Raw genomic sequence first — 15,745 nt, 5'->3', positions numbered from 1 at the left:
AATATTTCTTACTACAGTTTGGGTTTGGTAGCCATACATTGCTAACCTACCATCTTATAGCGCAATTGGATTATTGTCATCTTGTATGTTTTAAACCTTTGGGGCTTTGCTATTTTTCCCCTGCTAATTAATTGTTTGTGAGCTTGTTCTTTATTGTACTATACCAGGGGTGGGCAACCTTTTTGAACCCGAGAGCCGCTTTGGTTGTTAAATTTTTACTGACGAGCCAAGTCATAAGAACTTATGACGCCATAAATAGTTTATGTCATTTAATTGTTTCATATCTGCATTCCTCAATCGAAAAATATCATTAAATTTGGATAATTAACAGCTTGTCATCAATGCTGGTCTAAATAAGGAAAAGAAAAAGAGAGAAACGTTCATAAACGGTACTCTTGGTAGCCTTTACAATTTTTTTGAAATTTTACGATTCGACTAGAAGAGCCACAAAAAACATGCCGGCGAGCCGCAGTTTGCCCACCCCTGTACTATACTGATAATGGTTGGCTTTGTAAGTTTTGCTCCTCACATTTAATGGTAAAAAACACATTTTTTGATAGCTTAGTTACTGTGCATTTTCTTTGATCAAACAAATAGTTCAGCAAATCACTGCTTCATTCACATTGCAAACTATCGGTTTTGTGTTTAATGTGATGGTTTCAACTCATAACATTGCCTATGATGACTACATGATGAGACAGGCATCTTTGTGTAGTTGTTTGCAGAATTGTTTTTGTGTTGGTCATTTTTTGTTGTTGCAGTTTGTAATGATTAATGAGTACGGGTTCCATACCATGCAGCTATTCCCTTATAGTATAAATATTTGTTCTTTTAATTCTATGATTGCTACCAGGCTTAATGAAAACAATGCAGATTTTCTGCATAACTTTATCAATGTCTCCATAACCTTTGCAAGTTAGCTTTAGCAGGGCAAAGTGAAATATTTAAACTTGGCCGTCATTATATCAAAATAATGTACGTTTAAAACTATTTTTCATGGTAGTTTTTGTTAACCTAACTTTAATGTTATATGCATATATATAAATTCATAGTTACCTAAACCTCTTTATCCTAGTCTAGAATGGGTGCAGTTACACATTATACAATACCGTGGTAACCATCATCAAATAGAGTTACCGCATATCAAAAGTTTTGAGCACAGTTTTATTTTTTACCTTGAGTATTAAACGTTGCATGCTTCATATCCTGGTATGAATGGAAATTAGAAAAAACATAAGTCAAAACCCTTCTTTTCTAGTCTGGTTTGTCATGGTATAGGAAGATAGGTTATTGCCTGGTGCAGTTTGTGTTCCCTTCTACCCATTTGCCTGGTGTTTCTCACTAGCAGGAGAATATGTTTACTTCATTCAAAAAGTGGGTGCGAAACGATGAGAATGCACAAGAGAGAAACCCCCCTGCAGGCTTGCAGACCATGCGCTCTGACCTGCAACGCAAATTTTCAAAGGGAGTGCAGTACAACTGTATGTTAATTGCTTGATACTGTGTATTTTAATTTACCTATTATTCAAATATATGATATATTTTAACAACATTTTTTTATGCAGTGTAATAATATTAGCAATAGCAATTGTTGTGACTTATTTTTCAGTAAAAATTATTATTCGTGGCGATCGCAACACAGGCAAGACTTGCCTTTGGCATCGATTGCAGGGCCATAACTTCATCGAAGAATATGCTCCCACGCCGCAAATACAAGTTGCCTCAATTCATTGGAACTATAAGGGTAATTAAAGAGATAAAATAGTTTTAAAAACATTATTATTTTAAACAAATAAGATGTTGATTTTGATGTATGCAGTTGTTTGGAAAAGGTTGATTTGCAGAAGTTGACCACTAAAATGAGTGATCGTTCGTTAAAGCGTTTTGGATGCATTGTGATGTTATTGATCTTTATCTTAGTTTTTCAGCTTGCTTGCTGGCAAATATTTTGACACTCTCATCGGTACTCAACTATCACACTAATGAGTAGTTAAGTATATTCGTTTCCATATTTTACAGCAACAGACGACATTGTGAAGGTTGATGTTTGGGATGTTGTTGATCAAGGTATGTAAATGTAAATCTTGTTTTGCATAAGTTTTACCAAACAAACAGCACGTTTGTGTCACGTTTTACTCTGAACAGGAAAACCAAAGAAAAACAAAGATACTTTGATCCTGAGCCACAAGGAGGAAGAGGATCCTCACACATTGGATGCGAGCTTCCTGGATGTGTACAAAGGAGCACATGCAGTGATCATGGTGTTTGACATAACAAAGAAGTGGACTTTCCAGTACATCGAGAAAGAGTTGCCCACTGTGAGTGCAACTAATCTATGCTATGTCTGTGACTTCATTGAAATCGCTTCATTTTAATGTGTCACTGTGGTATATTTTGTGTCCATGTTTTATGTATCTTGCATTAGGTTCCTGCCCATATTCCTGTATTGATTTTGGCTAATCATAGGGATATGGGAGATCACCGTGTTATTGATCTGGATGAATTGCAATCTTTATGTCGTGGAATTAACAGGTACAAATAATGTTTAATTGTTTTTCTTTGACATATAATGCCATAAGAAAATTTACCAGTTATCACCATTCATAATGTATGCTGCAGTATGTGGTTTTTGTATTGCTTGGTTATGTGTAAGTTTGAATACTATATATACTATATATTGTTGTCAAATAACACTAATTAGTTTTGACTTTTGGAAACTAGTACTTACATTTAGGCAATACTCGAATCTAGTTTATCTTACTAAAATGCATATTTGAAATACAGGAAATTAACACTGTATGAATCAACAATCTACAAACCATTATTTCAACCAATTCATAGGTTTTTTTGGTGTTAGATGCTGAATAAGTTTCTTTGACCTTTCATTTACATCATGTACAAATGTGTAATTTGTCATGCGGAAATTTGTGTTTATTCGGTGGAAATTTTTGACTTTTTTTGTGTGAAAGTGCTGTATTGAAGAAATATTTTCTTTTGATTTTTTCTCTGTGCTTGTTTGCTGTGTAGGTTTCTGCAAATAATAACTTGATTATGAAATAGTACCATTCACCAAAGGAAGTATTCTGCTTAATATTTAAAAATAAATATCCTTGGTTCTATCTTTCTAAGCTTCTTTGCATGCAAAAGCAAAATCCATGGAGTCATGTTGCTGCAAAGTGTTTGTATGGGATTGCTTGGTGTGACGGATTTAAACAGTGGTTCTTAAACTTGGTTGGGTGAGTCTGTCCCTGGCGTTCAGCAAAGACCAACACATACACAAACTGTATAAATGGTGTTTGTACTTGATTCTATGTAAATGGTTTGGTGAATGCTTGTCTGAAACTTTTTGGGTTCATCTCCAATAAGTTTTAGAACCACTGGATTAAAACTTGACTTGGCAACTTTATGGCATAGTGCTTTTTGTCCTGAACAACTCGTTTTAACATTTAGAATCTGAACAATCTGTTTCAATTAAGCTTGAAAGTTATTTGTTTTTCAGGCCCCCTGGTTCTGCTGGTATCTTTTTTCTCGAATCATCCATGGAAAACGGGTTTGGTTTGAAATACATCCATAAATTCTTTAATTTACCATTTTTGCTGTTGCAGGTACTTGCTTTTTAAATTGAACTAAATTTCATGTTGCATCATTATGTTGTTTGGTGATTCTATGGTGTGAGTATTATTTTAGAGAGAAAGTTTGTTGAAACAATTGGAAACAAATCATCTTGACGTTGAAAGTTGTTTGGAAGAAATACAATATGAACCTCATTCGGAAGAACAAAATTTTAATGTGTATGTGATTTTAGAAATGTATTAACAAAACATGGAAAACATAAACACATCATTGACAAGTTTGTTTCATTTAGTTCACAAGTTTCACTTAGCAAAGTCTTGTTTTCTACAGCTGAGCAACTCTACCTTTGTTCAAAGAACGAATTAATTATTAAACCATAACATTATGTTTCATTCAAAACGAACAAAGCTATTGCTAATATTTTTTATTTTAAACTGACACAAATCTTCGAGATTTGTTTGTGCCAGGATGCTTAATATTTGTATAATCTCCAATTATTTTTATCCCGGTATGTTTCTAAATGTAAACTATTTCATTATAATTTGTGCAGGGCTACCATAGTTCTTAAGCTTTTCGAAATAATAACGCAATCAATATGTGTCTAGAAAGTTGTTGAATTCACATTAAATTGCATTGGATATTTATTAAGAATGTTCTCTAGATTTTTGAAAATGCTTCAAGAAAAAAATCAGCCCAAGAAGGAAAAACCCTTGGTTGCCTCAAGCAAGGAAACATCCCCAGTTAATGTTGACACTCCCTCTGCTCCGGGTGCTAAACCTACAACTCCACAATCCCGGGTTGCATCCTCTGCTCCAGAGATGAATAAACCCTCTCCACCTTCAAGTCTTGCTTTAAATGGGAAGAAAGAAGTAAGATAAATACAAGCAACATGCTGAAGTATGGGGTTCATTAAGTTGATAATTTAATTACTCAAGAGCTACTTTGTGTGAGGTATTGATTTAATTGTATCATTAGAATGCATTACTAGACTCTATTAGTGGTATTTGAGAAATAGTTGTGCAATATCAACTGTTAGAAAAATCAAAATAATCAGCAAAACCAACTATAAATTAGATAATATATATTCCTTGTCAAAAATAAATTGTGCTTTCAGGAAAGCAAGAAAACTGATGCAGGTTTATTTTCCCCATCAATGATGACTGCGGCATCAACACCAAATGAGCAACCACAGAAAGCACCAGAACCAGAGAAACGCGGCTTCATGTCCAGATTCTTCAGGGGTAATCAACATAGCTTTTAAAACACAATTTCCATGGTATTGTTTAAATTCTGTCAAAAGTACAGCATAGGTCAAAATTTGATTTATCTTTTTACTCTAACTTAATTATTTGAAGTGACAGTAGAAAAGAGAAACTCATTATTGAATACAACAAAACTTCTTCCAAATTGATCTCCCCAAAGGGTCATCAAGTACGTCAGCGACACAAGACAAGCCAAAAGAAGCGACTACTCCACTAGTCACTACCCCAACAACACCGCCTGATGCTGCACCACATCCAGTGAAAAACATTCATGATTTTATTCCAGATGAAGGAGCTGTGGACGGCTTTCTTGATGAAATTCCCGATACAGATAACCAGAAAAGGCAATTAAATGAAGTTGTTCTCTTTTTAATAATCTATTAATGCTAGCATGAGCCAAATATTTAACCGTTCTTTCATCTTAGGCATGTTGGTGATGTAGATTCAAGCAGTGACGATGATGGAGGGAACCCCATGGTGGCAGGTTTTCAGGAGGAATTAGATTCTGATGATCAGATTCCTGGTGGTGGGCAGATTAATTTCTACCTTGTACAGTATACAGTGTGTTGTCTATTATTGTCAGTTGACTCAGTTTTATCCACTTTCTGCTGCATGGAAACTTTTACTTAACGTTCTTTTCATATTTAGAATCACATAAAGTCTACACTTACTCAGACAGTGATCAAGACTATGTGACTCCACACACTCCGAAACCACAGAGTCACGTTTCATCCCGTTCCAAACCTGTTTCAAGAATCAGTCCCAAGCCAAGGAAAGAAGACAAAAAACTGCAACATCTTGTCATTGAAAGTGATAGTTCCAAAGAAGAGGAGGCACCAGTTGTCTTAGCTGATCAGGACAGTCTTAGTGATGATGATTATCTTCATGGCCAAGGGACAATTCCTGTGATAAAACAGTCGCTGCAGGTTAAGGATGACACGGCAAGAAATGAAAATGGCAAACCCTTGAACCGCACAAAACCAGATGACGCAAAAATGGACCAGCATGAAAAAAGAATTGACATTGATCTTCATGATTATTCAAACAAGCCCGTCGAAACTGTGAAATTGGATCAAAATGTTTCTCATTCTTCCAGCGATGAAGACGCATCAAATGCAATGGTAACCGTTAGTGATTAAACCTTTAGTTATATGACGGCAGGTGCGATGCCTGGTTACGTCCCATTTTACAAGTATGTTAATTGACATACTTTAAACATTGTCAAATAAATAGGCACTAATTTTAAATAATATTTAGAATTTGACATCAAATATAAATCCGGTGTTTTTCAACGTTAGGTGTCAACGTGTATTGATGACATACATTCAGACGAAAATTCGATCGTGACAAAATCATCTGCCATGATTGAGAATAAAGACGCGGACGAGGAATCTCAGAAGGATTCGGTAGAGGCAGAAGACAATAAAGAAACCAAACTATCCTTTCAACTTCAATCCAGTGATTTTGACTTTTTGGAACAAATCTCCACCAAGGCAACGGAAAGTCAGTGACTTTGGTTAAAGATTAAGCTAATCCACTGAATAAAGAATGACTCTTTATAGTCTCATCACTTGAGCTCTAATTCCAGCAAAATTTTTACTGTAGAACCCGCAATGCCCACTGAAGGACATCAGTCTCGGAAATCCCAATCTAAGAAAAAGCACAGGGAGTCGAAGGCTGCTGACGAAGGCTCAAAGAAACATAAACATAAAAAAAAGAAGTCTAAAATCAAAGACATGAACAACGCCAGTGTTGCAGATGCTTCTACAATCAAGAAGAAGAGAAAGAGCAGTCGACACAAGACTCCAGAAGAGTACAAAGAAGAAAAAGACCTGGAGGATTTCTTAGGCGGAGGAGAGGGTTACGATTCTATTTAAACGACAATAATTAATCATGTGACTTGTGAAGAATCAACACATTACTAACGCTTCTTTTGATACCAACATTATCCTATGTTGCCTAGCAACCTAATAGACTATCATGCAATGCAACGAGGTGCTAACTTATTATTTGTAACGACGCTGCCAATGCTTTAGCTTCAACTGATAGAATGTGATAAAAAGCACAAAACTGTTGTAAAAAGGTACGCTTAGTTTGTTAACTTTTTATCTAAGTTGACTGACAATGCTAACAAAATGGATTTATCTCCAATGCCATAAAAGCATGAGTATTTCATCGGCAGTTAAATGTTAGCTTCAAATTAACTAGTGCAATAGCATTGTATAGTTGGCTTCTCTTAGTAATTGTTTCTCGTTACTTTAGTGTTGTTCTGGCTGAGTTTCTACTGTTTTGTCAACACTTTCTTGCAAAAGTGTTTGTTGAGAATGTCTGTTTTGTTTAAATGTTTGCTTTATTTTTTAAAATGCTCATTTTCTTGTTATGATAGAAACCAATGACATGGCTGTTACCAAAATAAGTTTTTATGTTTGGAATAACGTTATGTCTTATTAGATTGCTATATCTTAAATTTCAAGTAATTTGCCGCGGTTATAAAAAATTTTTAAAACTGTTTTGATGTTTACATTTTGTGCAAATCTTATATCATATTGTTTACAAGATAGTGTCTGGTCAAAGGCATAGTGTACATTTTGTTATGCAAGTTGAATAGACCTTAGGCGTTCAACATCTGTTTGTATTTCAGAATACACTCTGAACAGATTTGTGGAACCGTGAAGTTAGACAACAAATCGATTTTAGGGTTACTGGCCTGTGAAATTCTATTTAAATCACAATTACCTGATCGGTAATATGCAAAGTTTCACCAATAAAGAGCAGGTGATTGCGGACGCAGGTAGTGTGACCATTCATTCCGGAAACATCTTACATAAGATCCTTCGCACTTCACAAGAGGTAGTTACACCTACAGTTCAATTATCATTCAAAAATTTAATTCCCGATTGATTTTGATCTCTTATTATTAGACTTATCTCGTGTTGAATCTGGGCGAGTTTACTTACTGGACAATAAAGCTTGTCAGTAATTTTTTGTTTTCAAAGATCTGTCAATCATTCTGTGGAACAGTAAAACAATGGACAGCAGATAAGTCGGAAATACCAAGCATTACAACACAGGTAAATTAAATGTATGGTAAAATTCTTACACTCTTAGATAACAAAACTTATAGTTAAAGACAGATTTTTGATTTGAATTTTAGTGTAGTCATGGAGGTGTATTTATTAATAACGAAAAAGATACAGAATGGTCAAAAGAAAGAAACCGTGATGATATTAAGTTAACAGTAAAGTTATTCCTGTGGAAAAATGACGCAGAAATTGTGAAAGAAGCTGTGTTGACAGGTACACTTGCGTTCATTGTTTTGTCTGTCTTCTATGATTTATCGATAAATTTTTTATCCGCAGTCATCGACTATTACCAGTGTGAAAAAATCGACTTGTTACTGCTCTCGCTTCCGCCAACAAGTAACTGCCCACATAATACATTCAGAAGTGTCAAATATCAAGACATACGGGTGAGGTTCTGTTCAGGGTTCCCTTGGAATTGCACCCACGTGAAATTTACACACTTTCTTACTTTATAAACTTTTGAATTTAATAACAAACCATTTTCTACTAAACCAGTTAAAAAGGAGACCAGAGGCGCAGGAGGCGCTTCCCCCAATATTTTGGAAGATTTGGTACATTTTCTTCTGTAGTTGTTCGAAGTGAATTGATTCTCAACAGTTTGATTTTTATTTTTTTCTTAATTTTTTGCAGTGACAGATAACAAATGCAGACATATACCGTAGTTATTGCCCAATCTTTGTCGTCTCCCAATATTTTAAAGTCTTCTGTGCCTATGGTAACCACACAATTATACACTTGCAATTGTGAAAAACTATGATAAATATTCAAAAGTTGGCGGGACATACGCCCCTTCAAAATATGTCCTTGATTAAACCAATCAGTGCAATGGGTGGGTGCCACATTTGCCATTTTGTATATATGTGGTTTGCAGGAAGTATGGATTCAACTGTGCAACTTGGCAGCTGATGGTTTTATAACAGAACTTGGTGTTTGTGATATGGATGAACCTAGTTTAAAAGACATCTGTGAATCGAGTGATGTAAGTACGCAATTGTTTGACCTATGTTTATATGTACATTAAAGTACTCGTGTACGTCATTTTTACATGCTGACAGGTGGAACAAATAAAATTTGCGTACACGTAATTAACACATATGAAAGACTTCATTTTCTATCTCTGGCTAGGTCAAACCGGTTGCAAATCAAATTAATTTACAAGAATGTTGCCATCCACCAAAGAACCTCTCTGCCTACGCCTCTGAGCACCACATCAAACTCTTGACACATAACGATCCAAATGGTATTAAAAATCTGACACTTGCTAAAAGTGTTCATCTGTAATTTATTGATGAGCAATCAAGCAACATTAAGCATTTCGTATTTTGCTTCATTAGACGTTCTTCCTGAAGACACCTTGCAGTTCGTGCTACCTGCATCCGATAAAAACAGAAGCTGGAAACCTTGTTATCTGACAAGGTTGCTTTGATGAAAACAAATTTTTGTCATTTTTTCAGAAATATAGTTAATAAAAATTTTTGCTTTAACAGATACTCAGCTGTCATAAGATTGAGGGAGATAGTGATGTTGAAAGGCTACTTCCTATGCATGAAAGCCACCAAAGAAAGTTAACGGAAATATCTCTGTTGGGGCACAAACGTTTACTCTTTTTTTGACAAAACGTATCATCGCATCATCATATTTATTTAGTGAGTCATCCATATGTGGAGAGTGGTAATTAATATGTCATTGTAATTTGTAGTAAATTCTAAGTTATCCTGGAATACCTAATCAGAGCCATATATTCGGTATGGCTGTTTGACATAAGCTTTGTGTAGTGTTGCAAAAATATTTATTTGGTATCAATGCAATCAGTTGGAATCTACCTCGCTGAGCTAAATCTCAAGTAATGTTGTTTAAACAGTTTTGTTTCACTCCTGCAAGTTAGTATGTAGTTCGAAGATTCTACTTTCACGATAAAAAGTTCATTTAGTCAATTGTTGTTGAAAAGTTCAAGTTTTCTGACTGTGTTGTTTCATTAATGAAAGCATGTTGGTTTAGAATAAAGCCTTCAAATGTAAACAATGGAAGGCATGTAATGTTAGATTGATTCTACATAGGCGTTGTGTTAACAAACAAACTACAATTCGGCGTTATAAATTATAATACACCAATACAGTCGGAAACCCAAATGCAGCTAATAAGATTCGCCAGACTCTTCACCGTTAGCGGCAAAAAAGAGCTGTTAATGTATCACTGCATGCTGCCTCATTAGCAATAATCAGCCCCAATCCACGACCTTGGCTGTTAGTGGTTTTCAAACCAAGTCCCGAAATCTTCTTAATTGTTAAACACGTCCGCATGTGTGAAATATCAAATGAGGAAGGTATCATGCTTAACTGATTCTGAATGTACAGAGGTTTACGTGTTCAGAAAAATTGCTTAGGTGATTGGTACGCTTGCGTGCGAAACTTCAAAACGAGCAACGACGTACACAGTGCATGTAACAAAGACTTGCTCTTGTTGGCCCAGGCTTTAAACGTACCAGAAAAAAACACCACTCAAAAAATACGTCGTATTGTATTTTTCATATAAACAGCAATGAATTCTAGTTTAAGTATAATTAGTTCGAAGCGTAGGCCTATTAATTTAACACATACAAATTGGGGCTCCCCAATAAATACAGATTTGAACTGCTTGGCGAACTCAACAATTTCATCCGCTATAATAGTGCATACGATAGTTTACAAAATTGGCTGTAACTTCAAGCCAGTGTTCTCTGTTGGACAGAGTACGGGAACGTTTAGAAAAAGGTTTATGTCCCTTACATAATGATAGGTTTTATTTCCATTAAAACCCATTTACATAGATAAAGTGCAATAGAAGGATAAAAGCATGTTTACACGTAAGTTACTTTTTAAAGCGCTAACGGTTGTACCATTAACTAAATACTATGAACAAAGATATTGTCTGCATCATTTTTAAACATGATCAAACACGTAACAATTGCAAAACTCCCATGAGTAAAACAGACAACAGCTGCCTCCACAGAGGGTGACAAGTTATTGGGAGTAAACAATCAAACGAATAGAAAAAAGCGAGAAATGACCACGTTAACCGAACGTCGTTAACTGATGAAGTGAAAACGTTAATAACGTTTTGTCGAGTCGTGTTGTAAAGTTTTACGTAGCACGGGTGTATACAACAGGGGTTCTCAGTCTCTTTTAATATCAGCGTCATAATCACCATTATTTGTTAGTAATGATTGCATCACCAAAGACGAATTATACACGGGACCTGCAATTGAAGACGACAAAAGAGGCGCATAGAAAAAAAAACAAACAACACTCATTTAGTGTCCTTTGGTTCTTCAATAATGTGTAAAACGTCGTATTGCAGGTCTACGCATTGCTCTGATTTAAGCGATTTTATTTAAAGTTGGCTGTAGCACTAACACTATGATTTTGGCGCCCGTAGCTCTCAAAACGAAAAGGGAAAACAAGCGGGTCGCGGCATATACCAGCAGGTCGCCAGAAAAATTTCTCCTCGATTGGAACACGGATGTCGTTGTTCAAATATGCCAAGTGATTGCTTTTGACTAGGCGCGAAATCTTGCTTGGGTTTTGTCTTTTTACGAACTGTGTACAGGCGCCTGGGCGATTACCTGATGGAATTTTGTGTATTTTGGCGGAAATCTGTTATTAAGTTTTGCTATAGATTACAATCTCTTACATATTCTACGAGGATCATACGTCAGTTTATTGAGGTAGGTCACTTGTCCTCTTAGGGCGCCTTGCCGTGCATATTTCCAATGCATAGTAAATCAGCAAGGTAACTAACTACTCAAGGAAACTCTTACAGGGAATTTTATGGAAGTGGCGTGCCTCGCGTGTTTGCGCAAGAAAAAAACTAAAAAAATACATGGAAAATTTCTACTAGGGAGTCTTCGTACGGTAAACGAGACGATAAGATCGCCACCTCTACGAAGACGAGCATTCAGAAGAACCCATAATCCTCCCCGTTAGAGGTTAAACTCTGTCTTTCAGCTGATGTGATGTAGCCTTTCGAATGAACAATTCCACGATTGCGCACCAATACAGAATATCTGGTTAAAAGATATGGCAATAAACGTTATTGCCACCACTACACACCAACGTAGTAGCAAATGCTTTAAACACATATAATAAAAAGTAGGTACCAAGACTAATTCGTTGGAAACGTTCGATTTCTTTCATTGGATTGATGGTAACCGGCAATTTGTATAAATGCTGGCATTTAAAATGCAAATAGCGGAGTAACGTGTATTCAACAATGCTCTTAACACAGTACAAATATATGCGTGACCGCAAAAGAAATATGACAAAAATAGATTGATTGAAATATGATGATTGATGATGATAATTACCTTGCTATGAAGGACGGTGTCCAATTGGTTGCGTCAATATCCTGTGTACTTTCTGACATGAAAGACTGAAAGTTTCTGGCGGATAAGATTTCTGCATAGTCATACAAGAAAACATTATTGTCTGTATTTGAAGCAACTCAATACGCGCGAAATTTATTTATAGCACGTTTTTGTTGAGTCATTTCACGACAACGCCCGCCGGATAGGCCCTTAGCAGTAACGTGACACAACAAATATTAACGATGATTAGGTAAATAAAAATTGGATGATGCCAGTACTTTGCATAGGCGGCGATGTTGTAAGCTACTGCAGCGAAACACTGCCAATTGCAACATGAATCTACCTCTGCAATTCGTGCTAAATATTGCACAACGATAGAAGATATTTGATGTCAATGCATATTTATGAAAAGATTTTACCAAAACACACGCGGGAGATATAGATTGAACAGAAACACTTATTGTTGAAAACGTAAAATCAGCGAAACTAGGATTTTCTTCATTGCTGTTACCTGGTGGATCGCTGTGAGTGAGCAGCTCGACCTTCTCTTCCCGTGAATACTGAATCAGGTCAGTAGGCACTGCGCAGCAGTTGTTGAGACTGATTTGATTAATGCTGGGTTTGATCTATTAACAAGTAGATAACGTTAAAATCGAAGGTCATACAATGTTAAACAGGATCAACAGTGAAAAGTCACTTATTTTCTCATTATTGCCCAAGGTTATACTCAAAGAGTATAGACAAATGTGACAAAAAAACAGCGGAAAATTGGCATTAACATTGTCTACCTCCGAGCTGTATAAGTGTTCAGTACAAAATTGCGGTCTACGCATGTCAAACCTGTCTCATTTGCAATACGCCTTTAGTCAAGCACGCATGCGTATAAACGTGTCACTTGGCTTAGATCATCCGTGAGCTAGTGGTGAGAAACCTAACATGCTCCCATGGCATTTCGGATGCATATCATATTTCACAGAGCACTACCGGAAACCTGGTAATGCTCGATTTTATTTTATCATGATTCTCAGCTATTGCAAACAGTACACTATTACATTGTGACAATCATACAGTCTTTTTCAAGAAAGGGATCGTATACATGCATAGTTTCATGTATGCAATACTGTTAATCGTATAAGTGGTGACCAGATGAAAGGGATTTCATAGAAGAGTAAAACATTCTTTTTAAATTTATAACCCGGGCCGGTTGAGAATGGCTTTTAAGGTACCTAAAACAAATGGCTCTTTTTTAATTAAAGTTACAAACAACTATAATACAATGAACGAAACGTCCAAGTAACTTAAGATCAAGATTTGCTCAAACCAATACAATGGATCTCAACAGGCTAAAGCTTTTGTCAGTAGAACTATGGCCATGTTTATACATTGAATGTAGTTTTGTAAGTCCCTTTCGCACACTTCATACAACCTGATTTAACAATACAGCAGTTCTTTTGTGGTTGGTCGTTATGATACAACTTAAAAATAATCTAATGATAACAAACGTTTGCAAATTGAAAGAATGGAATTTCAATTTTGGTATGATCGTGTCATTAATGATACAGCGTTTTATATCACATTTATACAGACAAAATGCTGTGCACAATATTGGCACAGAGTGCAAAGTATGTAACCATACTTGACACTTACCCTGGCCCAGTTGTGTAGAAGCTCAAGCCCAGCTTGATCGAAATCGCTGACCCCAATTTTAGACACATGACCACTGTCCACTACAGACTGCATCTCTTTCCAGATTGGCTAATTATAAAAGATTTATGTATAGTTTTATAAAACCCATCTCGATCTTATCAACTTAATGTGCATAGAAACATAACAGAGAATTTGAGTATGTTTACTTTGATCTTGTTGAGGTCAGCAGCAACTGGACTGATGTTGCTGTTTTCCAAGATTGTGTTCGTTGAGGGTGGCATTACTGGGAATGACACGATGAGGGAGTCTATTCGTTGGACATCCAAGTTTTGGATAACTGAAAGCACGACAGGAGAATTTTGACAATTTTTTTTCAAGTGTGTGCAACAATTCCGTAAAAACTTAGAAAATAACACGTCCATGCATAGCAATCTTGAGATTTGTAAAAACAATAGATCTTACACTGGTAAATGGACTTATTATGCTTGGTTAGTTAGCCACACTCCCAACATTGTTCGATTGAATTTTATATTGATTACATTGTTTACTACGGGACCAAGTTATGTCAGGACAAACACAAAAAGCAAACACCTTTGATAAAGGAGTGTTTGATCAATGTCTGGTCACACCATTGGCATATATAATTCTTTGTGAGGTAAAAATTTCGTGATATAGAATGGGCTGAGATCACGTCCTGTAAAAGACTGCAGTGTTTGCTTTAACTAACGGAGGTCAACAAAAGGTTCTCTTAATGGCTTTTAAGTGTAGATAGTAGTGGACATGCCCACAAAACACTTGAAGGAAAACACACAGTCATAAATTAAGAATGCTATTTCTAGAATCGCTAATCCACAATATTCTTATGATAAGTCATACCTTTATCAACAGCCCGGCGTATTATGTTAGGCCTCCAGTCACACAAAAAGAGCTTAACAGACAATTTCAGCTTCTCCCTTTGATCAGGATCTATCGGTGTTTCAAGCTCCCGGTTTGATATGTTGATGGCATTTTGAGGCTCCTGCAAAATTTACGAACAAGTTTAAAGTTAATATCTTATACTACTAGGTGAAAATCCAGTGTGTTTTCAATCAAGTACTATTAGCATTAGTTTAATTTGATTACTGAAACTATTTTAGCAATGAAATAGCTCACTCACTGGCATATTAACAGGATCAATTGCTATACCTCGAATCCAAGACTGGATAGCACTGTGCAGAGCATCCATAAGCTAAATAAATAACACCTTATGTGTCAAGTAGAAACATTTTATTAGATAGAATATTTTATTTGCATATTTTTACACAAAGATATATACAGTACATAGTATCTGCTCACCTAAGTACAGTACATGTACCAGTAGATGTCAAACATTGTACTAAATTAAAAGGTACTAAACACAAGCAGGAAAAATTGCTATATATTGCATAAAATGATTAACTTTTTCCCTCAAACATGTGATTCAAGTCAAGAAAAAACTAAAAACAACCACATCCACTATATCTATATGACGTCATTCATTCAATTCAGAATGATTAATTCAAAATACCTCATCCGACGATGTCATTGACGTGTGAAAACGATGCTTTTTCAGCATGTTCCAATTAATTATGTTGCCAGAATGGATGCTGAAAGTATTGCAATGTCCAACCATAATTCTAGCAATTTCCGCTCTTTCCGCATCAAGAGACATGGTGCAGGAAATACTGAGTTTGGAATCCGTGTTGGCGCGTTTATGCACAGAAACCACAGCCTATTTATAAAGTCTTAAATTTATATAACTTAAAAACACAAATGCCAAAGACTAGCGCTCTGCTGAACAAAACACAAGCCAAATCAAT

At 35.8% G+C, this 15,745-nt stretch overlaps 3 protein-coding genes across 4 annotated transcripts; 2 read left to right on the top strand and 1 right to left on the bottom strand.

Annotated features, from left to right (window-relative positions):
- The first annotated feature begins 1,236 nt into the window (after positions 1–1,236).
- On the top strand, positions 1,237–7,478 carry LOC143468839 (rab-like protein 6). Of its 2 annotated transcripts, XM_076966270.1 has the most exons (15): positions 1,237–1,481; positions 1,610–1,744; positions 2,020–2,067; positions 2,146–2,318; positions 2,426–2,532; positions 2,785–2,841; positions 3,500–3,605; positions 3,688–3,791; positions 4,235–4,442; positions 4,688–4,814; positions 4,996–5,179; positions 5,261–5,361; positions 5,484–5,956; positions 6,134–6,338; positions 6,441–7,478. In XM_076966270.1, the coding sequence occupies exons 1-15, from the start codon at positions 1,355–1,357 to the stop codon at positions 6,710–6,712; spliced, it is 2,427 nt and encodes an 808-aa protein (XP_076822385.1). In that variant the 5' UTR covers positions 1,237–1,354; the 3' UTR covers positions 6,713–7,478. The 2 variants fall into 2 exon arrangements, with proteins under 2 accessions (XP_076822385.1, XP_076822386.1); XM_076966271.1 differs by lacking the exon at positions 2,785–2,841.
- A 71-nt stretch (positions 7,479–7,549) lies between these two features.
- On the top strand, positions 7,550–9,940 carry LOC143468840 (glutamate--cysteine ligase regulatory subunit-like). The gene is made up of 8 exons (XM_076966272.1): positions 7,550–7,685; positions 7,832–7,906; positions 7,990–8,131; positions 8,195–8,304; positions 8,790–8,897; positions 9,044–9,158; positions 9,253–9,334; positions 9,406–9,940. Exons 1-8 carry the CDS (start codon positions 7,584–7,586, stop codon positions 9,485–9,487), a joined length of 816 nt encoding a protein of 271 aa, XP_076822387.1. The 5' UTR covers positions 7,550–7,583; the 3' UTR covers positions 9,488–9,940.
- Positions 9,941–10,469: 529 nt separating this feature from the next.
- Positions 10,470–15,715, bottom strand: LOC143469558 (glutamate--cysteine ligase regulatory subunit-like). The gene is made up of 8 exons (XM_076967299.1): positions 15,454–15,715; positions 15,064–15,135; positions 14,784–14,925; positions 14,114–14,244; positions 13,908–14,015; positions 12,772–12,886; positions 12,261–12,351; positions 10,470–11,960 (listed from the first exon to the last, which is right to left on the bottom strand). The coding sequence occupies exons 1-8, from the start codon at positions 15,595–15,597 to the stop codon at positions 11,852–11,854; spliced, it is 912 nt and encodes a 303-aa protein (XP_076823414.1). The 5' UTR covers positions 15,598–15,715; the 3' UTR covers positions 10,470–11,851.
- Positions 15,716–15,745: the final 30 nt, after the last annotated feature.

Source organism: Clavelina lepadiformis, chromosome 8, assembly GCF_947623445.1.
Source record: "Clavelina lepadiformis chromosome 8, kaClaLepa1.1, whole genome shotgun sequence".
In the NCBI taxonomy this organism is placed as follows: Eukaryota; Metazoa; Chordata; class Ascidiacea; order Aplousobranchia; family Clavelinidae; genus Clavelina; species Clavelina lepadiformis.
This window is presented reverse-complemented; position numbering and strand designations above follow the sequence as displayed.